The following is a 23,980-nucleotide window of genomic DNA, read 5'->3' on the forward strand; positions in this document are numbered from 1 at the left end:
CACGCCTGAACCGAGATTTAAAATATTGGACCGGTCAACTAAAAAAAAACTCTATAAATTTTGAATTAGTACTGTTTTTTTTAGTCCGGTCTTATCCAAAAGTAACGAGATTCGGCGATCATTAAGTATTAGTAAATAAATAAAATGAGAAAAGTATTTAACATGATTAAAATTTAATTTAATTTTATCATTTGTATTGTAAATTCATGTTTTTAAGAAAAGAAATTTTGATAAATTAAATTAAATATGACTTAGTTATAATTAATAAAGATCAAATAATAAGTATAAATTAATGGTATTTTTTTTAATTCTACGATTATGTTGTACTATTATTATTACTTTTACTTGTAAAGCATTGCATTATATAGTTACCTGAAAAACTAGCAAAAGTTATAAAATAGATGTGAGTTTTGAAAGAAACTTGGCTACCATATAAGTAATTTTATTTTTTTGTAGATACATAAATTTAAAAGAGAGATCTTATAGCAGTGATCATATAATCGCAATAATAGCAATAATAATTTTTATATTGAAAGGGACAAAAAATTATATTCCGTCAATACTAAATAAACTTCAATATTCATATAATAGATAAATAATCGAAAACCTCGAATCAAATCTAATAGAATGGGTATCAAGTATTGTATGAGTTATAGAAAAACAACTCCAGATATGCTTAGTCATTCTATTTAATTGAATACTATTATTATTTCGTACTTAGAGAAATTGATATTTTCAAATAATATCAATGTTAAATTTCAAATTTTAACAATAAGGAAATAATCGTACCTTATTTTAAGATAGACGTATTTTTTTTTAGATAGATGTATTTCATTTTGATAATCAATTTTAATTTTATATAATTTTTGAAAAACTTACAGTTTAAGAGATAGTTGATTGAAATAAAAATATTTTATAATTCTCAAATATATGAGCTCAAAATTTTTAAAGAGAAAATCTAATTAAATTATACTAATTTAATACTTAAACTTAGTAAACACTTCTAAAATTAAATTTTATTTATTTTAAATCATTGAAATGTAAAGCTACAAATAATTGTACATTTTAAAATAATAAAATTAAAGTTCATGTCATTTTAAATAAGATTGAATGCATGTTTAATATATTTAAATATTATCTCTCCTAAAAACCTAATTCTGTAATGATTATTTCATCTAATTAACAATATGCATAAATATTAACTATTTAAATAAACTTGATTCTTATAAGCAATCAAAGTGAATTTTTGAAATAAATATGTTCTAAATTTTATTATTCTACATATTCATCTTACAAAATTAACAGTGATGGTACAAGTTTTCAATAAGAGGTTACCTTACCACAATAAATTAGAATGCCCAAGATGTTCGACGTCGTTTTTGGTCACGCATTTCCTATTTCCATTATTAAATCGCTCACGAGCAAAAGAACGTACACGAGTGAACCGACGACGTATTCATTTTCTAATTTACAATTCAAATTTGTTACGAATTGACGCACACCGGTCCACATGACCGTTGCTTCTAACGTTCCAAAAATCTCAAAATTTTTAAAAAAATTATCCTTCCTTCTTTTGGCCTCTCCTACTTACCGTTGCCAACGCCCTCTCAGTAGCCAGTAGTGCCCTACCACTCTTCCTTTTTCACTTCTTCAATCCTTGCAAGCCATGAAATCTCCCACAACCTCAACTGAAGACCTAACTCTCTTTTTAAACTGACAATTCTCTTTCTTTCCAGCATTCTTGATCTTTCTTCAGGATCTTTGATTTAACCAGTCGTATTCTATCTGCATTTCTTGAATTCGTTGTTATCAACTGAATTTGATTCTTGATTTTGAGCAATTTCTTTGAACATGGCGGCATTGGCACCTGGAATTCTACTGAAGCTTCTCAATGGGATGAATACAGGGACAAAACCCACGAGTGAGCACCGGAGCTCGCTTCTCCAGGTGACTGATATAGTCCCAGCTGATCTTGATGAGAAAAATCTCTTTCCCAAACACGGATTCTACATTAAAATATCTGATTCTTCGCACTCAATCTATGTCAGTCTTCCTTCTGAGCAAGATGACTTTGTCCTCAGCAACAAAATGCAGCTAGGCCAGTTCATTTATGTCGATAGATTGGAGCCGGGATCTCCGGTTCCAATTGTTAAAGGAGCAAAGCCGCTTCCAGGGAGACACCCGTTGGTTGGCACACCAGAACCATTAATGGGTCTCCGAGAGAAAGGTGAACAAAATCCCAACTTGAAGGCTTCAGGTCACAGGAGAGGATCTTGGGGAACAGGGGAGAATGGGGTTTCGTCTCCGATGGTTTTGAAGCCAGTTCCTTTGGATTTTGATCAGTGTACGCCGGTGAAACAGAGGACAAGCTGTGGAAAACCAGCATCTCCGTTGATAAGAGGAAGAATGGGCAAAGACGGAAGTGCAAGTGCGGCAATTAGATGTTCATTTGGTGGTGGTCTGCTTGCTAAAATGGTGGATACTAAAGGAGAGAGTCCTGCATTATTAAGAAAAAGCTGCGCCGTAACTTCTGCATCAAAGTTTCCAAGAAGCAAGAGCGTCTGTGAACGAGAGGCTAGAATCCCAAGTAGTCCCTTCAACTCATCTGTAGGTACATTTTCCTCAATTATGCATATCAAGTCTATTAAAAAAAAATATTATGCATATCAAGTCATGGCCTATTGTTCTGTTTTATTCAGTATTAGTGCTTAAATCTTCCATGGAAAATAAAATATTGTGCTTTTACAGGAAAATAAAAGTTCAACTCCACCGCCAAGTTTGAGGAATGGAAAAGTGGTGGCTTCCCTCAAAATGGGTGGAGAATCACAGAACTCCTCCAACTCAAAGCCGGCCCCAGAGCCACAGTCTCAATCCATTAAATCTGCTTCTGATAATAGCACAAGTCTACCTATAAATTTGCCTGGAAAGTTAAGCATACTTGGCAAGGTGAACTCAAGATTCCTAGCACTTATATTAGATTAACTATTTCTTTGGCTCTGTTTGCTAAATTTTTCTGCCTAACAGGAAGCTGTGCAGCAGCGAGAAACAGCCCAAAAGATAGCCCTCCAGGCCCTTAGAGACGCTTCAGCTACCGAAACTTTAGTTCGATCTTTGAAGTATTGAACTTCTCTTATCCATTTACACTTGTTTGTTTGTTCAATTGCTTGTCTTGGGGTGAAATGTGAAATTGAGTTGTGCTATTGTAGGATGTTTTCGAACTTAAGCAAATCTGCTAGACCAGACGCTCCAGCAGCTTGTTTTGATAAGTTTCTGGAATTCCATCACCAAATTTTGCAAGCAATTACAGATATGGTGTCCATTCAAGCAGCTACTTCAGCTTCTGAAATTGCTCAAAACCCAAAAGCTGAACAAAAAGATAAAAAACCTGAGGATGAGTTCCCCATCTTACACGAAATCGTACACAACTCTGTGGACCAATCCAAGAACTCAGAATTACATTCATCCAAAAGAAGAGCAGCTCTATACAAATCAATTGCTGCATTTCCTGAAAGAAGCGAACAGAAGACAACTTTGAGTAAACTCCAACGTTCAACTGCCAACCAAAAGGCCTCTTCAGAGAGAAAAGTTCCATCAACTCCACTTGGAAAACTTCCCCTTGAGGCTGTTAGTGAGAATGATGAAAACAAGATACCAGCATTTTGCAGTTTAAGCAATACAATAAGATTGGGAAAGGAGGTTGAGACTGAAGCTGGAAATTGGTTTATGGAGTTCATAGAAAAAGCTTTAGAAAATGGTATAAAGAAATCTAAAGGAGCTGCAGATGAGGATGCTAAGAAAGTTCCTCAATCTCTTATACTAAAAGTCATTAACTGGGTGGAGGTAGAACAGTGTGATAGCAACAAGCGGTCAGTTCATCCCAAGGCAGCACAGATAGCCAGAAAGCTGAGGATTAAGATGAAGAACCCTTGAAAAAAGAAATACTTCTTACCATGGATTATTGTTTGTATTCCAATTGTTTGGGAATGATGATGCTGCTTTTATTGTAGCTGACACTATATCTTCGGGTATATATGGGTTCTATTTCCATGTCAGTAGTGTTTAAAAATTAACCCTTGTGTGGGAGGATGTTTTTTCAAGTAACAGGATTGGATCAAAGTTTAAAAAATCTAAAATTTGTGACAGTGACACAGGTTTTTTTTTTCTTTATCGGTTTTTTAGAAGGAGTGTAAATTTGGTTGTTTAATTTGATATAATTTAATTCAATTTCATATAGTTTTTATCTGATTTAATTTTAAAATTGAAATTCATTTGCCCTCTAGTTTCTGAATTATCTTTAAGAGTAAAGTATATATATATATATAATTTTCTATTGTAAAAAAAATTATGTTGAATAAATAATCATAAATAATAAAATATAAATCTACTGACAATATATTGATAAAATCAAAATAAATTAACATGAAAATTGATATTACCTTATACTCTTGTGTAGAAAAGTTCCCATTTCATTAAATCAATTCAAAAGATTTTGAGTTTAAAATAGATGACCGGTTCTTTAATAGTATCTATTATTTTTATTTAATATTTATAAAATAATATAAAAAATTAAAAAATACAATTATTTATTAAATTAATATTTAATTATTTATTTTGAAATTATTAATTTTTTAATTTTTAATTTAATTAACTAGTAAAATAAATGGTAATAGAAAAAAAGTTATATTATATTCGGTTCACAAAATATTATTAGGTAAATTTTATGGAATTCATTTTAAATCTTATCAAATTTTGAAGGAATTGGTTTTAGTTATAACCAATTCCATGAAATTCAATTTTTAGAATTGGATTTCAATTTCTCTTTAAACCAAACATATAAAATATAAAATTAAATTAAATTCTATAAAATTTAAAGAATTAAAATTGAACCAAACATACCTTTATAGAAAATTATAATTATAGAATTTTTTCATACTAATGAAATGTATTAAATAATTTTTTTTTTTAATTGTTAGAGGGTAAAGCCATTTCTATATTTCCATATCCCCACAAAAGAAAAATTACCATGAGCCAGACCAACACCCAATCTAAGAAGTCCATCGAGTTAAATAGTATTCAAATTTAACAGCATATTTAGTTAAAAAAAAAAAATTTAACAGTATATTCAAATTTAACAGTATATTACATATCAATTATATAAAATAATATATGAGAACTTCACTGAAATATTTTATGAATAATTTTATTTATATTTAAATTAAAACAAATTATAATTTATTAACTTTTTATTAATTTCAAAAAGAAATTGTAGGACTTGTTTTATTTTTGAACCAAATATATATATTCCTAAAGTATATTTAATTTATTTTAAAAAAATTCAAGGCTTCTTTGACTTATTTTAAAGGGTGTGTTTGGAAAAAAAAAAGTTTTTAGCACTATTTGATTATTATCAAATACTTTAAGGGTTAAATTAGATATTTTACCTTTATTTTTTTTCCTTTTAACTCCCGACGATGCCTTAATTTCTCCATAAACCCTAGCACTCTTTCACAAATCTGAGATTCAAGCATGGATCTTCTTCAAAGTTATAAAGGCGATGACGAATTGGATGGACGTGAAGTCCAGAACCCTATTTCTTCACCGGATTCATCTCCTCCACGCCTCCTTCCAGCCAAATCTGCCGCCCCGAAAGTCGACGATACGATGCTAGCCCTAACGGTAGCGCAGGCCAACCAGACCATCTCTAAGCCCATTGATCCTGTGCACCATGTCGTCGCGTTTAACCCTAAGTACGATCAGCTCTGGGCTCCCATCTACGGCCCTGCACATCCCTACGCCAAGGACGGTATCGCCCAGGGCATGCGCAACCACAAGCTTGGCTTCGTCGAGGACGCCGCCATCGACTCGTTCGTTTTCGATGAGCAGTACAACACCTTCCACAAGTATGGTTACGCCGCTGACCCTTCGGCTTCCGAAGGTAATAATTATGTCGGCGATTTGGATGCTTTAAAGAAAAATGATGGCATATCGGTTTATAATATACCGCAGCATGAGCAGAAGAGGCGAAAAATTGAAAAGAAGAAGGAAACCGAGGAGAATGAGGGTGAGAACGAGGACATGGATGTAGATAGGGTAGAGATCGATAATCCGGCTAGTGATGCATGGTTGTTGAAGAATAGAAAGAGCCCATGGGCAGGCAAGAAGGAAGGTTTGCAAACGGAATTGACAGAAGAGCAGAAGAAGTACGCAGAGGAGTACGCTAAGAAGAAAGAAGAGAAAGGAGCTGGAGGTGAAAAAGGAGAGATTGTTGCTGATAAGAGCACTTTTCACGGCAAAGAAGAGAGGGATTATCAGGGAAGATCCTGGATTGCGCCGCCCAAAGATGCTAAAGCTACTAATGATCATTGTTATATACCAAAGAGACTTGTGCATACATGGAGCGGGCATACAAAGGGAGTTTCTGCAATAAGGTTTTTCCCCAAATATGGGCATTTGATTCTTTCGGCAGGAATGGATACCAAGGTGAAGATATGGGATGTGTTCAATTCGGGTAAGTGTATGAGAACTTATATGGGTCATTCAAAGGCTGTTAGAGATATTTCGTTTTGTAATGATGGGACTAAGTTTTTGACTGCTGGATATGATAAAAATATTAAGTATTGGGATACAGAGACTGGGCAGGTTATCTCAACTTTTTCCACAGGGAAGATCCCTTATGTTGTTAAGCTTAACCCTGATGATGATAAGCAGAATATTCTGTTGGCGGGTATGAGTGATAAGAAAATTGTTCAGTGGGATATGAATACTGGCCAGATCACTCAGGAGTACGATCAACATTTGGGGGCAGTAAATACCATTACTTTTGTGGATAATAATAGGAGATTTGTTACCTCTAGCGATGATAAATCACTTCGTGTATGGGAATTTGGGATCCCTGTTGTTATTAAGTATATAAGTGAACCACACATGCATTCTATGCCGTCAATTGCTGTTCATCCCAACACAAATTGGTTTGCAGCTCAGAGTTTGGATAACCAGATTCTCATTTACAGTACCAGGGAAAGATTTCAGTTGAATAAGAAAAAGAGATTTGCCGGACATATTGTGGCAGGTTATGCTTGTCAAGTCAATTTTTCTCCAGATGGACGGTTTGTTATGTCAGGAGATGGTGAGGGTAAGTGCTGGTTTTGGGACTGGAAGAGTTGCAAAGTTTTCAGGACTCTCAAGTGTCATGAGGGAGTGAGCATTGGGTGTGAGTGGCATCCACTGGAGCAAAGTAAAGTTGCAACTTGCGGTTGGGATGGCCTGATTAAGTACTGGTGAGTAATCTTTCTTGCTGGAACATTCATACTAAATGATCTTCTTTTGTTTGTAGATGTTCTGGTGATGTTGCTTATTCATGCTATATATCTGTTTGTGTATGCTGAACCCGTTCAATGATAGTGTCAACCTCCATGAAAGCCATTAACATCTAGATAATATTAGTATACAAACACGTACCTTTTGTAAGTTCAGGAACAAATTAAAGTCTAAAACTGCATTTCAAGGTAACTGAATTGATGTTTTCTTCTCATCATTTTAGCTTTATTTTATTTTATATTAAAAGATATGAGTGCACTATTCATATTCAGAAATGTATATTTCTAAACTATATTTTAGATTTATAGTCATCTTATCTTCCTTAAAGTACTGCAACGATTCTTGCAATTGTGGATGTTATTTTGAAGCACTAGAATATGAAATTGAAAACCATCAATTTGCATTTGCATATAAGTTTCTGAAGCAGGTTGTGAACTCTAATTCTTCTCAAAGATTAACAGCTAATCATATACCCTTAATACCCTCTTTAAATGGTCTCTTATTTATCCTAAGTATGATAGAGGCATAGAGCCATTTTCAGGGCAGTCAAAACTGGAAGTGAACTGGACTGGAACTGGTTGGTTCAATTCCAGGCCAAACTAGACTTTTTTTCTTAGAAAAAAAAGTCTACCATTGAATTTGATCAAACCGAAACTAGGGGGAATGTTAACTACTTTAAGAGTTGGTTTCGTCCCCCCTGAACCATGAACAGGAGCACCCGGCTCAGGCCTGGAACTGACCTTGGCCAGCCTAGTTTCACTGAATGGTTTGGTGTTGGTTTTTTGTACTTTGGAAACCAAATACCACTTTCATTTCTTTATCGAGGCTCTGTTTGTTTGCGAAAAATAACTTGTATTTAGAAAATATTTTTCGTGGAAAATGTTTTCCAATAAGATATTTTATTTTCCATTGCTTAATTTTAATGTAAAAAACAAAATATATTAACAAATTCATAGATAGAGGTCTTAGTAAGGATTTCAAAGTGTGGAAAATAACTTTTTCAAAAATTCTTTTGAAAAGAGGAAGTCATTTTTCCTTAAACTGCCTTAATTTTTTCTTTGACAAGGAAAATATTTTTCGTTAGACTAAATTTTTCGAATGTCCCAAATGCTAAAAAATGTAAAAAATATTTGTAAAACAAACGTAGCCTGAATGTGCAAAAATTCATGTTACCTGACACATGAGAGCCTGAATATTCTATTCTAATGTCTTTATTATGGTTGGTTATGCATCAATGCCAAATTGATGGATGGTATTGGTACAAGGTTGTTTTGTTTCTTCATTTTCTGTTTAAACATTTGCTTAAAGTGCACAACCCCATATATTAATTAATGCATACTTCATTTAAACTTGTTGTTGGGACCTTGGACATCAATCTTCATAACCAGATATTTGATATTGAAGTTGTTCTTTCTATAAAAGCCTGGAATTTGATTAGTTCCTGTTGGATTAAGGTCCTGTTGACAATTATATCTTTCCAATTTGTGTTCCATATTCAATAAAGTTTTCAGCATGCCCACTAGGAAGGAGCCACTGCCAACATTAGTATGCCTTAAAAATCTCAACCATTGGATGAGTGAACATAAATTTTTGCCAGTTATGATGAAGAGTTTTCGCATAAGCTTGAAATTGCAGTAGGTGCTGCTAGACAGATAAACGGCATGATCCCTTCTATTTTCAACATCATTAATCTGTGTAGCAGCATTTGGAAAGTCGATCGTTTTCCTCACGCACATGTTGCTGACTTGCTGTCTCTTTCTGAATGAAGATATAACATTTTTCATACTTTGCTTCATGTTTTTGCAGGGACTAATTTCGATCTCCATGGCCCAGATGTGGACATTAGTCGATGAGCCCAGTTCAGCCACCCTGTTAGAGGGAAAGGCTATGCATATTCTGCCACATCCAGGGCTACATGTACCATGCTACACAGTGACCATAGGAATCCTGAACGCAACATTGTATTTTTCTCCACTGAAATCTAGTGTGCCAATTGATGAGGAAATTAGAAAAAAGTGTAGATTATCATATCAAAGCACAGCACCATATTTGTATCTTTAGTAATGTCTACCTGAGGTTTTTTTGCCAGCCTTGTATGCTTTAGCTGTGTACTTTAGTATAATACTATGTATTTGGTCCTTCTCTTCATTTAAAAATGTTTAGGATTATATTTAATTTCTAAGGGGCCTTTTATTTCACAGAAAATAGAAAAATATTTTTCACAACTGTTAAAAGAAAATTTAAATCTTAAAGGAAAATGATTTTTTTTAAAAAAAATATTTTTCTATATTTTGAAAATTTTATTAACATTGTAATTTATTAATTTATTAAATTTGATGTATGCACAGTATATTTTGCCTGAATATCAAATAAAACCGACAATATGGTTTAATATTTATTTTTTAAAAATTAAAATTAAACTATTTATATATAAAATTAAAATGTTATATCAAATTAAAATATGATGATTTAGTTTAATTTTTAATGCGGTTTGAATTAATTTATATCTTAAGAAAACTAAAGAGTTGATGCTTTATTAAAGAAAATGACAGAAAAATTAGAATAAATATATATGAGACCTTAAAATATGAAGCATGTACTTAAAATAAAATATATTCACCCACGCCTATTTAATATATTAGCTATTAGCTATTAGCTATTACTTGAGTTATTAAGAGTGTTAACATATTTCTGTTAAAAATTTGAAGTAATTAAATAATTTATTTTAATTATTTTATAAAAAAAAATAGACGTAAATAAGCTATAAATATATGTTGCAAAATGAATTTAGTGCCTTAGTTAAAAATATATCACGCTGACACACTGAAATTTGAGTTCATAAAAAAAGTCCAAAAATCATTTTCAGAAAACTAATCTTAATCTAAACGGTGACTCTTAAATCTAAAATTGGGGTTTGAGAATTTAGATAAATCCAAAAGTTGATATAACAATTATTTTTAATGCTGGTCTAATGTGATTATTATTTAAAAAATGGTTTATATATATATATAATTGTACTTTTGAAATATTTTAAATTGTTTTAAATATCCGAACTTAATTTACATAATGAAGTAATTTGTTGGGGATTATTAGTAATTTTAGTAAAATATCGTCCTAAATTGTAGTTATGAACAAATATGAGGATTTAAATGTAATTCACCCTGACAAAAGAGCACTATTTATTTGAACGTTAGGACCTTTTCCGATGTCGAGAAAATGGAGATGGGTTGTATGTGGATGAGGCGCGTGCGGGTTGTGCTTGTTGCTAATCACCCTTTAATGGCCTCCCCATCTGCTACCCTTTCAATTCCCCATTCTCATCCTTGTCATCAATCCTTTCCACCTCTAAAACCCTCACCATTCTCCTTCTCCAATTCTCTTTCCACTTCTACCCGTCGCTGCCTTTCCACCACCGGTTGTTCATCTTCACTCCCTCTTGTTGATCTGGGTAAGCTTATAAGTTGTATCCAAAAAATCCCAGTTTGGTTTCGCATTCTATTCATTTATTTTATCTCTTCGGCTGTTTATTTTTGGACAGGAAATGGCGACATGGATGCTATTCCTCAGAAGGGTGCGAAGGTGCTTCTCAAAGGAATGAGATACTCTGAGCTTGAGGTACTTTTATATACTCTTTTGTTTGTTTGTTTCAAAGCTAAGTCTAAGCTTTGAATGACTTGATTATTTTAATTTGCTATGCATTTCTACTTAATTAGGCACCTCCTCGCTTAGTGTTTAGTTGCTAACATATGCTGAAGTAATTAGCTATATTATTTTGTCTAGATAAGTCAATGGAATTTGAAACTACTATGCATGCAGATGTTTCCTCATTTCCTGAAATAAATCTAAGATTTTTTTTTTTCCATATTTGTGGGAATTCACTATGGCAGCAATGGGTTCAGTCTTATGGATTCAGACCTGGTCAGGCCATGATGCTGTGGAAGCGGCTTTATGGGCAAAATATTTGGGCGCATTATGTTGATGAATTAGAAGGTAGTTATCTTGGAGGAATGCTATTTATCTTTAAGTTTTATAAAATTTGCCAGCGAGCAGAATTTTTTTGTGTTCCTTTTATGTCACCATGTATTTGCTAGTAACATCTTTTCCCGTATTAGGAAATGCTGTAGTCTTATGAATTCCTTCCTGTACTTGATCTTAAGCAGGTTTGAATAAGGATTTTAAGAAAATATTGAGTGAACATGCTGAATTGAAAGCAATATCTTTGGAAGATGTTCGTACAGCATCTGATGGAACTAGAAAGGTAGCCATAGCAATTGCTAGTTGTACTTTGGTTCTTTATGTTATAATATTTCTTTATTTATGGCAGTTTGTTCCAGTTGTACATATAGATTGTGGCAGTTGCATTATCTTCTCATTGATTTTGAAACTCACAGGAACTTGCAGATTTTATTTAGGTTGGATGATCAACTGGTAATTGAGACGGTTATCATACCTTGTGATAGAGGTAGGACAACAGTTTGTGTTTCAAGTCAAGTGGGTTGTGCCATGAACTGTCAGTTCTGCTACACTGGCAGGTACAGTTTTATCTTCCTTATTTGAAGTTCGCCGATTATATTATAGATGTTCTTGCTTTCCACAAGCTGCATCTTGATAAAACAATCCAAATTTTAGGATGGGTTTGAAGAGACATCTGACCACTGCAGAGATTGTAGACCAGGTTGTATTTGCACAACGACTTGTTACAAGTGAAGTTGGTCCAATCACAAATGTTGTATTTATGGTAAGTGCACGGTCAAGAGAGATTGGCAGTTTGCAAAAGTTTTTCCAAGTAGTTTAGACAAAGTTAAATCTGGCTCCGGCTTTTATTGGAATCTATGTATGAGAAATTTTATATGTTTATCAACAAAAGAAAAAGGGAAAGTGAGGATCTCATTCATTTTATTGTTGCTACATACCTTCTGCTGATGGAGAGAACTACATGCATCATTTGTGGAATTAAGTACACATGTTATTACTTATTCTTTGGTTGGAAATTTTGTCATGCCATTTGACTATGATAATCTGGATTATATATGTATTACCTGTGGGCATTTACGTCCAAACTGGTTCTTGTACGTTTTTATATATCCTTCTCTCTTCAGCAACTTTGCTTCTTGTAATCAAGTTGCTCTTGCAAAGGATTACTACTTCATGGAAACCTATTACTTTCTAATTGTAGACATTGAAATATGTATGTATGTGCAGGGCATGGGAGAGCCACTTCAGAACATTGAAAATGTCATTAAGGCCGCTGATATTATGGTGCATGACCAAGGCCTTCACTTCAGTCCTCGCAAGGTCACTATTTCTACAAGTGGGCTAGTCCCCCAATTGAAACGTTTCCTCCAGAAATGCAATTGTGCTTTAGCTGTTAGCCTGAATGCTACAACTGATGAGGTGCATTTACATTCAGCCCCATCATTATTCACGGGAGAAAGCACTTGCATGTTATTGACTTTTGCCTAGACTTATAATCTGTAATCTAAATATTATGCAGGTCAGAAACTGGATCATGCCAATTAACAGGAAATATAACTTAAGCTTGCTTCTTGACACTCTTCGGGAGGAACTTAAGTTCAAAAATAATTACAAGGTCCTGTTTGAGTACGTGATGCTTGCAGGAGTAAATGACAGGTTAAATAAAACTTTTCCTCAGTAATATTATTTTGTGTAATTTGAAATGTTGAATGCAGCACTCATGCGGTTTAATTGCATTATCAATATTATAAAATTTGACTGATATTATAAAATTTGACTGCATGAACTTGCCAATCAGAAAGACAAATATGTGATGGGGTCGGAACCACTAAAAATAAATTTCTCTTTAAAACAAAACTTGTGATAGTGGTAAGCAACTTGTGATAATGGTAAGCAGAGTCAATTTCACATAGACCAGTAAGTAGTAAATTAATTCTATTGAATGAACAAAAAAATAAAAAAAAAAAAAAATAAAATGGGGTTTTTAAATATAGAGAAGTGAAAATAAATAAAACTAATTCAAAGAAATAAACAATTAAATTTAAGAGAAAAAATCAAGATGAGAATTATTGATAAACCGATTATAGATATTGAAGGCGTTTTAGATATCTAATCCTTCCTTAAATTTTAAACTAACTAAGAAACGCTCATTGGTTTGTTCTAGTTCTTGGATAACCGTTGGAAACGCTCATAAAGTTTAATCTAATGACAACATTAAAAATTAAAAGATTTGATTCTAATTAATAAATGCAAACTTTATTGACAACATTAAAAATTAAAAGATCTGATTCTAATTAATAAATGTGAGACGCTCAATTCATTTAAGTTAGGTTATATTGTTCTTTACGAAGACTTTATGCAACCTAATTTACTACTTATTTCAATTTAACTAAACAATTATGGATTTAATTAATCTGAATAGCAACATATCATCCTATCAATTGAGTAATGGAGTTTTAATGCAACAACTAATAGAATAATAATAAGCAATATAAGAACATTTAAGAAAACAATAGAATTACATAAATCTCACAACCAATTAAACTGAAACCTGAATTATCCTTGAACTGAAAGAATTACTTACCCACATGTATTCATGACTGAAACACTACAATAAGAAGAAGAGCGTATTCAATTTTTTGAGCTATTTAAAAATGAGAGATGATAGATGGGAGATGCTTTTGTATATCAGAATGTCATCTTTATATAGTACTAAGGATCCTAACTCAACTTAAATACTAGTAGTCAAAATCAAAGTCGAGTTTGATTTATCTTAGCAGATGAGAGTTATCTGTTTGTGTTTCGGATTTGGAACTGAAATACGTTATGCCCAGAATGTAGTTCATAACACAATACTTTTGGGAGTTGCTAGGAGTTGGAGTTCAAGAATAACTCTCCTTCCTTATTCTTTTGTGATTTGGTTAGGCTTACGATTCTTTTGATTTCAAAATGTAGAGAAGTGAAAATAAATAAAACTAATTCAAAAAGATAAGCAATTAAATTTAAGAGAAATAATCAAGATGAATTCAGTTAAAGGAATAATTTTAGTTTCAGGTTTATTGGTTGATCATAGATATAAAGATAATCCAAAATTAATTATTAATAAACCAATTATAGATATTGAAGACGCTTCATATATCCAATCCTTCTTTAGATTTTAAACTAGCTAAGAGACGTTCATTAACTTGTTCTAGTTGGATAATCGTAGGAGAAGCTCATAAAGTTTAACCCTATTAAAACATTGCTTCTCCTAAAGTTTAACCCTATTACAACATTAAGAATTAGAAGGATTTGATTTTAACTAATAAATGTGAGACATTTGGTTCATTTAACTTAGGTTATACTATTCCTTAGGAAGGTTTTACGCAACCTAATTCACTACTTATTTCAGTTTAACTAAACAATTACGGATTTAATTAACCTGAATAACAACATATCATCCTATCAATTGAGCAATGACGCCTTAATGCAACAACCAACAAAATAATAATAAGCAATAGACATGGAATAATATAAATATCAAGAACATTTAAAAAAAATAGAATCACATAAATTTTACAACCAATTGAACTGAAATCTTAATTATGCTTTAGTTGATAGAAGAACTTAACCACACATGTTCATGATTGAAACACCACGATAAGAAGAGTGTTTTCACTAATTAAGAATGAGAGATGATAGATGGGAGATACCTCTGTACATCAAAATGCCATCTTTATATAGTATTAAGAATTCTTATTCAACCTAAATATTAGTAGCTAAAATCAAAGTTTGATATATTTTGGCATATGAGGATTATTTGTTTGTGTTTCGAATTTGGAATTAGATTCTGATTCTTATCGTTAAATACGTTATGCCCATAACTTAGTCCATAACACAGTACTTCTGGGAGTTGCTGGGAGTTGGAGTTCAAGTATAACTCTCATTCTTTATTTTTTTGTGAATTCAGTTAGGCTTACGATTATTTTGATTTCAAAATATAGAGTTCAAATTCGATATTTTTCTTATTATTCTTCAATTTTTGTTTAACTTACCAAGATATCGAAATTCAAACGAATCATTATATTTTAAATAGAATCCAATTCAATATTTAAGTGTTTTAGAATATTAAAACTATATAAATATGCATATTATCAATATGCATGTTGGCTGGGTTCAATTTGTTTAGTGCGGGAATGATTTGTGTAATACGTTCTTATCCTATAGTATGTTAGTATTTGACACCTCTTTCCCCCTCAATGTTAGGATTTTAGCTTAGTATCCAAAACAAATGCGGACAAGAAAAGCTCACTCTATATTTTTGTGGTTTATTTGACATCCTGATATTGGAGGTTCCTTTGATATGTTTCATTTGTGAACTTATGCATTACACTTAGTGTGACTGGATGAACTTGTTGAATCTTAGATTTAATATCAAAGTAAGAAATTTCTTGGATGGTGAGCCGAGCAATTGCTCCCGAGAATTCTCAGAAGAAATCAGAGGCAAACTAATTGTATTAGTTTGTTTGGCATAATACTTTATCCTTAATTATTGCTTATTCCAGTGTCCCCTTCTGTAATTAACGACTCTAATAGAATTGCTCGGTGAAACATCGTGGGAAAATTGTCGGCATATCTGACTTTGTTGGTGGTTGTTTTCAGCACATTAGTACTTGGACAACATTTTTTTCACTGTATTATGGCCTTTCCTTGTTGCATTTCTTTTAGGTGGTCTGAATTGTTTACTTATTTTAAGCTTTAGTCAATGCATTAATGATTGTTTTGTTTTCAGCTTTGAAGACGCAAAGAGGCTTATTGATCTTGTGCAAGGCATTCCATGCAAGATAAATCTCATTCAATTTAATCCTCATTCTGGATCCCAGTTTAGACCAACAAATACAGAGAAGATGATAGAGTTTCGAAATATTTTGGCAGAGGCCAAATGCACCGTCTTCTTACGGCACAGTAGAGGTGATGATCAGATGGCTGCTTGTGGTCAACTTGGCAAGCTTGGGGCTGTCCAAGCACCGTTGCTCCGTGTCCCGCAGCAATTCCAGATGGCTGTAAATGGTTAAGTGTGCTTCTTTAGATTTTGATAGATTTTGATGCACACTGGTCTGGCAGCTTGTTCTTGCATTAATGGTGAAATTGACATTCAATAGTGTGGTGATAATATATGAATTGCGAGTTTCAGCTACTTCTTGCATCATTGCTTGTATTTGTTGGGTCATAATTAAAAGCATAGAATATTGCAGTCGGTTGTTAATTTGCTTGATATTGAGCACTTGACTCTCAAGTGCTGTCTACGCCTCAGCCGTGTTGCTCCACCTTCGAATCAAGCTCATCACTGCATCACGTTCGATAGCCTCAAGGAACTTCTCATCTTAGAAGGATAAAAAAAAGAAAAAAGGAAAAAACATCGAGGTCAAAGTTAATGCAATAGTCGAGCCTGTTTCATAAATGGAAGCTAGCACCTTGAAAGTAAATTGGTCGTTATTATGAATCACTATTCTCACTAATAAGTTTCAAAAATTTAATAAAGAATGAAAGAAATAATAATAAAAATATCATTCCTTCACGCAATGAGTTGGGCTTTTTGAATAGCAAAGTGTTACGTCTCCACAGAATTGTGTAGAACTGCATACTTAATCAGCAAGGAGAAGAGAAAAAAGATAAGCAGAATTGTGTAGAACTGCATACTTAATCAGCAAGGAGAAGAGAAAAAAGATAACTTTCCGTACATGCCTTTGCATTTGTATTACTAGCATTGCACACTTCCAATAGCGTAAAGGGTAAGTAAAGATGAAGGCGACGTCCAATCATGTATAACAATTGGCAGCATAATTTTTTGATATAAGGTGATTTTAATATCAATTCATTGTAACAGTTGATCTAAAAATAGTTCAAATAATTTATTTTTCATTTGATTTAAAATAATTAGATTAAATTATTTAATATTTTTGCCACCTGTATATTAATCTTCCTATTTTTCAGTCGTGGCGATGTGGGGCTTACTCGGAAGGATACCCCTTTATTCTTAAGCTCCAGGCCTCCCCTTCCTGGCGAAGGCAACCCAAGTTACAACCGTGCTAAGCATTTGTCGACAAATGTTATCAACCAATATTACTACATACACGAGGAGAGCTGTAGGCCATTACTCCAGCAAAGTCGGATAAGGGATACGTGTCGCCAATCATTGGATATGAATTTTTTCGTCTTAGTCAAAAGGCAATAGATTAGGAAAACAGGAGTCCTTTTCATTTTGTTCCAAACGCCTGAAATGTCTTCTCTCAGTTCTCTTCTCCTCCCTTCCGTTTCCGTTCATTACTTTCGTTAATTACTGCTCATTAAATTGAACCCCTTCTTAATTATGCCTTAACTATGTCTGTTACTTAACGGCAACGACATAACCAGCTAGGCTGAAACTGAATTGGCAAATTGCCCATCACCACCACCACGCGAAATTCCAGATTCTCCAATACCGATTGGACCGTCTATTACACGCGCATCCACAACGGACACTATTGCCTTTTTGGCGGCATCACTTCTTCGCCACTTTCTTCCGTGTTCCTCATATATACCCCCCTCTCTCTCGCTCGCTCTCTCGCTCCCCGGGCTTCACTCTTACCTCTCACGCTTACACTAACCGTTTTCTCAATCTCTCCCTGCTTCTGCTTGCGCTTTAAATCAAACACCTTCAGTTCTTTCTGTTTGCTCTGTTCGTTGAACTCACCATGGCAACTTCTTCCAGAGAGGACTGCTACTCTGCGTCTTATCAGGATCGCCGATTCTCTAAGCAGGTTCGCGATAATGTCCATGGCTACATCTATCTGGATCCGGTATTGCCTTCTTCTTCAACTTACTACTTTTTGCCGCCTTCTACGAAATTTTTCTCTCAGCATTCTTCTCTACTTGTTGTTTTAGACTTTTAACTCTTGTGCTTTCTTTTCTGATACTAATTGGACTATGTCAGCTTCGAGAATTGTAGAACTGGCTACTCAGTTTTCATTCGATTTTTTTTTTCCTTAAAATACTCATGTTTGCTTCTGGACTGAGCAAGACTCTGTTTGATGTGGACTTTTGCAATTTCTCGGTTAGGAGAAATTTCTGCCGGACAATCAAAGAAAGTTTGTATCAGAGAGAAATAGAACCAGTGGAAATCTATATGGGAAAATAAGCTTTAAAAAGTATAAATAAAGGAACATGTGCCATATGATATAGAAGGATAAGGAAATAGATGACTACAAGGAGGAAGGGATGAAGAAACCTGGAGACTCTAAATTTCAAAACATCAGTGAGTCTTCGAGTTTCTTCGTTTCTTGTGCTAAAATATCTCCATTTGGCATCCTTTCTGGGGTGGTCATTCTGTTCAGACATTCTACTATTTTCATGATTTTGTTCATTACATCCTTATTCTAGTTGATGCTGTTAGGATGATAATACGTTTATGTTAATTCCTTTTTTCTATTTAATAAGATATAAACTAAATCGTTTTTTTTTTTTCCAATTATTTAATAGCTTTGACTAAGTAATGCGACATCGCATGTCTCCTTTTCTGCAGTAAATTTCTAAATTGCATATTGATTTTACTAAATAATTATATCTTAACTTGAACAGATTTCAGTTGTTGACTTAATAAAGGTTTCTCTTTTTCTTTATTTTGGATTTTATGTGTAAATTGGGCCTCCATTTTTCTTAACTAAACCCTTTCTACGAGGGAAAAATATGTGACCGCTTGTCATAATTGTTTTTCAATGTATATTTTTTATTTCAGATCTTTCTGAAGTTCGTTGATACCGAACAGTTTCAGAGGCAAGTTTTACTTTTTAACTGTTTCTTATGGTGATTTTCTACCTTCTTATTATATAAGTTACTGACAATTTTGTTTATGTTGCAGACTTAGGGATATGAAGCAACTTGGTGAGTGTTGAGCTTTTCTAGATTAATTTTTTGTGCACTAATCCATAATTTGGATAACTTCAGTTTCACCTTACATTTTTCGTCTCCATTTGCTAGAGGAATTTAGTATTGGAAAAAATGATATTGTGAAGTTATCCTCATTATTCAGGCGTTATTACTTTGATGAATTGCAGTGTAATTTAAAAATTATGCACTCAGTTGCATTAGGCTTTGAGATGAGGGTTTGATATTGGCATTTCTAAGTTTTCTTCTGATGGCATACGTAAATAAATATTATGTAACAACAGTAAACTGAGGTGTACTCTGCTAGAAGTTTGTCATGTAAAACATCCTCATCATAACTCGTTGGAATTTTCATATCTCTAGGAATAGTTAGGTGCCATCCTATTAAATAGTGCTGGGTACGTTACTACTTTGTCACCATTGTTTTTATTGGTATTAAAATGGCAGAAGTAAAACTGCATTACAGTTCTTCTTCTTCTTCTTCTTTTTATTTTTATTTTTTTTGAACAGTGGACAATTTTTCTTTAAATTCCATCAATCATTCTGCTATCAAGCATTGAAATGGAACCTTAAAAATTTGCATCCATGTTTTTAAGCATCGGGTTCTCTGATGGAATCTAGGACTCTACTGTCTCTGCCACATGAAATATCAAACACAAATTATTTTCTATATTGAATCACTGATCTTCACTATGGTTGAATCCTTATTAGTTATAACTGGACAGAAAAAGATATTTTTCTCGCCTGAAAAATGATATAATTTCTGTGGATTTAGGTTGTCAATGATTTTCACTGACAATATCTACGACTTCTTCTTTGGCAAGAGTGTCACATCAATTAATGTCTTTATGCTGCATAAAGGTGTTGGTATTTAATACTGTTTTCATGAACCGAGGTCTAATTGCTGAATCAAATAAATATTCGTATGCAGGTCTTACGTACCTGGTTTACCCAGGAGCTGTGCATTCTCGCTTTGAGCACTCATTAGGTGTGTATTGGCTGGCTGGTGAAGCTATTCACAGAATTAAAGCTCACCAAGTAGGATATCCTCGATCTGGTGATACTAATTTGGTTCATGTTAATGGGAATATCTTCCTTATCCGCATGCGTTACTTGTAGGGCTTGGAGCTTGATATTAACAACATGGACATAAAAACAGTGAAACTTGCAGGTAACGAATTGCTATTAAAATCACCTTGTATATCATTGATTGTTTCTTCTATTTATTTTATTTCCACTTTCCTGTTTAGGACTATTGCATGATGTTGGACATGGGCCATTCAGCCACTTGTTTGAACGCGAGTTTCTACCGCGGGTTCTTAATGGCCTTAACTGGTAATTTTTACATTCTTCAGTAGATATCCGTATGATCTTTCCTCAAAATTTATAACTGTTGCAATTTTAACATCTTTAATTTTTTTTCATTTGAATATTGATTGCGTATCGGAAAATGTGTTGGAATCACTCTCTCCAAAAGACCATATTCATCACATAGCTTGTGCGCTCCTTCGCATTTGCATGCTTGAATATTTAACATTGTTTTTTTGTCAAGATTTGAAACCATTATGAAACAACATTCTTTCATTTCCGTGATGAGCTTTTGTGGAAACTGGTACATCTTCCTTCTGCTATAATTTAATTACCTTCTAGGGTATGAACCTCTTTTTGGTCTTTTTGTATTTGCATTATTTTCCAGGTCTCATGAGGACATGTCTCTGAGAATGATAGACTATATTGTAGACACGCATAATATTGACATTGATCCTGAATGCCTAAAGAACGCAAAGGTTGCTCCTTCTTTATCTTTTATTATTTTACATTTATTAGAACAGCCAAATGTTCCTTGTTCTCTAGATGATGTCCAACTGTTTTATCTCACCATTGACACCATCTTATAAATTTTTGCTGGCATTTATTTATTAATTAATTTATTTCGTCTACATGGAGAGTCGTTTATATAAGATAAATTGCTGTTCCCTTCGCAGGAGATGGTTGTTGCTAGCCATGAACATGCTTCTTCAAGAGTAAGCTATCTGACAATAAACTTTTGTCTGTTTTATTTTTTCTGTTTTCTCGGACATTTAATTATGCCATTTGCTAAATTAAGATTCACTTGCTGTATAGTCTGCGAATGAAAAGCAATTCCTATACGATATTGTGGCAAATGGTCGAAATGGGATAGATGTTGACAAGTTCGTCGGTCTTTCTTTTTCCTCCCTTTTTTTTATTGAATTTTTTTATTTAGGATTATTATAATGCTAGGTTTTTTACAATATATATCGATAATTTTCAGGTTTGATTACCTTGTTCGCGACTCCAGGGCTTGTGGACTGGGGTGCAGTTTTCAGTTTGAGAGGTATGATTATGATTTGGAGATTTCAATAACTGTCCTTTATGATCCTGTTCTTTATTCAAAACAGAGCATCTGGTAGTGATCCTTTTTTTTTTGTCATCAAGGTTAATGGATACCATGCATGTTATAGAGGATGAGATATGCTACCGAGCCAAGGATTGTTAGTGTCTGTCAACTCTCTGAAATCATTTCTTTGTGGTGGTACCTGTCATGCTTTCTAACTTGTATTAGATTTTTCTTTTCAGATCTCACAGTACACAAATTATTTGCAACACGTGCTGATATGCATCGAACAGTCTATACACACGCAAAAGTGAAGGTGCAACGTGTTTGCCATTCTTTTTTTGGCCAGCAGCAGTCCTTTTCATAATCCAAATGGTGAAATGCAATGGGTTTGACATTTTCTTTTCTCAGGCAATAGAACTCATGGTTGTTGATGCCTTGTCAATAGCAAATGGTTATCTTCAGATAACAGACAAAATTGATAAGCCGGATGAATTTTGGAAGGTTTTTAGCACATGCATTGATTAAATTTTACGCCTTTGAGTTTTGCGGAAACTAACGTTATCCTTTAAAAAAGTGCCAGATAGATGACTTGATATTGAAACGTATTGAAACTGATTCCAGCGAGAAGCTCAAGGAAGCAAGACATTTGATTCAGCGCATCAGGAGAAGAGATCTATATCAGGTAGCTTAGCTTGTCATAATGGCAGGAAGAGTATTTTGGTATTCTTATTGCTAGAACTTATCAATTTTAATGTTAAATCATTTTTTTCACTCTCTAAATGGTATATTAAAAAGAAAATTTTCTTAATAGCAGTTTGAACTGTAATGCCAAACAAACTCTCAACCTTCATATGTGTACAATTACTAGCATTATATTTTGTTCTTCAGTTCTGCAATGAGTTCTCTGTTCCAAAGGACAAACTAGAGCACTTCAAGGACATCACACCACAGGACATTGTTTGCTCCCAGGTCCCAAATAGATCCCATACTAATATTTCCTTTCCTCAAGAAGTACAAACATTATCTCAAAAGAATAATTTTATAACCAGAAAGCTGGACGCATTACACTAAAAGAGGAAGATGTTGCTGTGAGCATTGCTAAGATTGATTTGACACGTGGAAGGAGCAATCCTCTTGAAAGGTTCATTGGAAAAACTTGTTGCATTCTTTCTTCAATTAATTTCTTTTATAATTTTTCTTCCGTAATTTGTAACATGACTACTTTTCTTCATGATGCATGTATCTTCTTATACAGCGTCAAATTTTTCAAGGTACTTCCACTGCACTTATTATTTTCCCCTTGATCTCTTTTCAGGACGGCAATCCAAGAAAAAAAAAAAAAAGATAACTATAGCTTCAATTATTTTCATTCTATCCTGGGTGGTAGCTAATATTTTTTATGCATAATAACAGAAATTTAATAAAGTAAAGAATTTTGACAGATCCTGTTTTTTCAGGACTATGAGAGCGGGGATAAATTCTCAATACAAGATCATCTGATCAGCCACTTGCTGCCTTCTTTTTACCAAGATAAGATAGTGAGGGTTTATGCTAAGAAGCCTGAGCTGGTATGTGAAAAATACAGCAATATAATTAAATTATTAATTCAGAATTTACATTTTAAATTCCAATAAACTCATGAATGGGCATCATCATACAGGTGGAAGCAGTATCTGAAGCATTTGAGAACTTTCAACTGAAGATATATGGAATGAAAGCACAGGTACATGCTACTCCTGAGAAGAAGAGACTACGCAAGATGATGTTTTCATCTTAGAGATTGTACATGTTAGTACAGATGGAAAAGGTAAAGTAGAGTAAGTTCGCCAATCAGCAAATGCACAAAATACTTGGAAAAAGACCTCAGCTTACAAGTATACATGTTTTCTCTGGCATACTGACACTTGTAGCATTGGAGTATGATTATATAGGAAATGATATTACTCTTCATGTTAGGCATCACATGAAAGTTGTCTGAATATAAAGCATCTGAAACACTTCCCAAATATTAACTGGCCATTCTTCTTCTCGATACAGCTGTATCCTTAATAATCCCATTCTTTTTTATCCCTCGCAAGCAAGACACAGTTTGACGCCAATACCCCAACACTTGGAGTTTAGACGCAGCTCTTATCAATCTAATGCACTTGCAAATTATATATTACCACCTGCTATAACCAACTAGCTGATGAGAAAATTCACTAAACTGATTCTTGGAGAAATAAGGGAGGAAGTGAAAGAGACATGCGCTTCTGTTCATGTAGTCAATTTTGATGATAGAGACGTTGCAAGTTAATCTCACCATGCATGCTTTTAGGCACCATAAAAATATTATGCCCTGATCATATGTTAGCCTTCTTAGTTCTGAAACTGGATCGATTTGGTTGTGCTTTCGTTTTCACGCACTGACATTAGCTCTCTCTCCCT

At 33.6% G+C, this 23,980-nt stretch overlaps 4 protein-coding genes across 8 annotated transcripts; all 4 read left to right on the forward strand.

Annotated features, from left to right (window-relative positions):
- Nucleotides 1–1,566: 1,566 nt before the first annotated feature.
- On the forward strand, nucleotides 1,567–4,011 carry LOC110627925. The gene is made up of 4 exons (XM_021774326.2): nucleotides 1,567–2,607; nucleotides 2,749–2,946; nucleotides 3,025–3,116; nucleotides 3,207–4,011. Exons 1-4 carry the CDS (start codon nucleotides 1,852–1,854, stop codon nucleotides 3,928–3,930), a joined length of 1,770 nt encoding a protein of 589 aa, XP_021630018.1. The 5' UTR covers nucleotides 1,567–1,851; the 3' UTR covers nucleotides 3,931–4,011.
- Nucleotides 4,012–5,464: 1,453 nt separating this feature from the next.
- On the forward strand, nucleotides 5,465–9,499 carry LOC110628219 (pre-mRNA-processing factor 17). 2 transcript variants are annotated; one of them, XM_021774767.2, is made up of 2 exons: nucleotides 5,466–7,277; nucleotides 9,124–9,499. In XM_021774767.2, exons 1-2 carry the CDS (start codon nucleotides 5,527–5,529, stop codon nucleotides 9,128–9,130), a joined length of 1,758 nt encoding a protein of 585 aa, XP_021630459.1. In that variant the 5' UTR covers nucleotides 5,466–5,526; the 3' UTR covers nucleotides 9,131–9,499. The 2 variants fall into 2 exon arrangements, with proteins under 2 accessions (XP_043804922.1, XP_021630459.1); XM_043948987.1 differs by lacking the exon at nucleotides 9,124–9,499 and having other exon boundaries at nucleotides 5,465–7,281.
- Nucleotides 9,500–10,513: 1,014 nt separating this feature from the next.
- On the forward strand, nucleotides 10,514–16,537 carry LOC122721382 (dual-specificity RNA methyltransferase RlmN). 2 transcript variants are annotated; one of them, XM_043949033.1, is made up of 9 exons: nucleotides 10,514–10,765; nucleotides 10,856–10,932; nucleotides 11,205–11,307; nucleotides 11,475–11,575; nucleotides 11,719–11,849; nucleotides 11,947–12,055; nucleotides 12,520–12,711; nucleotides 12,812–12,948; nucleotides 16,064–16,537. In XM_043949033.1, exons 1-9 carry the CDS (start codon nucleotides 10,534–10,536, stop codon nucleotides 16,344–16,346), a joined length of 1,365 nt encoding a protein of 454 aa, XP_043804968.1. In that variant the 5' UTR covers nucleotides 10,514–10,533; the 3' UTR covers nucleotides 16,347–16,537. The 2 variants fall into 2 exon arrangements, with proteins under 2 accessions (XP_043804968.1, XP_043804969.1); XM_043949034.1 differs by having other exon boundaries at nucleotides 10,515–10,765; nucleotides 11,478–11,575.
- Nucleotides 16,538–17,401: 864 nt separating this feature from the next.
- On the forward strand, nucleotides 17,402–23,587 carry LOC110628726 (deoxynucleoside triphosphate triphosphohydrolase SAMHD1 homolog). 3 transcript variants are annotated; one of them, XM_043949030.1, is made up of 19 exons: nucleotides 17,402–18,110; nucleotides 19,046–19,083; nucleotides 19,169–19,191; nucleotides 20,126–20,232; nucleotides 20,314–20,365; nucleotides 20,445–20,529; nucleotides 20,891–20,981; nucleotides 21,180–21,218; nucleotides 21,319–21,386; nucleotides 21,488–21,550; nucleotides 21,652–21,707; nucleotides 21,793–21,866; nucleotides 21,962–22,054; nucleotides 22,128–22,235; nucleotides 22,442–22,522; nucleotides 22,603–22,694; nucleotides 22,809–22,824; nucleotides 23,011–23,121; nucleotides 23,214–23,587. In XM_043949030.1, exons 1-19 carry the CDS (start codon nucleotides 18,006–18,008, stop codon nucleotides 23,328–23,330), a joined length of 1,419 nt encoding a protein of 472 aa, XP_043804965.1. In that variant the 5' UTR covers nucleotides 17,402–18,005; the 3' UTR covers nucleotides 23,331–23,587. The 3 variants fall into 3 exon arrangements, with proteins under 3 accessions (XP_043804965.1, XP_043804966.1, XP_043804967.1); XM_043949031.1 differs by having other exon boundaries at nucleotides 17,406–18,110; nucleotides 22,134–22,235; XM_043949032.1 differs by lacking the exon at nucleotides 17,402–18,110 and adding an exon at nucleotides 18,118–18,565.
- The last annotated feature ends 393 nt before the right edge of the window (nucleotides 23,588–23,980 follow it).

The sequence above is a fragment of the Manihot esculenta genome, chromosome 12, assembly GCF_001659605.2.
Source record: "Manihot esculenta cultivar AM560-2 chromosome 12, M.esculenta_v8, whole genome shotgun sequence".
NCBI classification, from domain to species: Eukaryota; Viridiplantae; Streptophyta; class Magnoliopsida; order Malpighiales; family Euphorbiaceae; genus Manihot; species Manihot esculenta.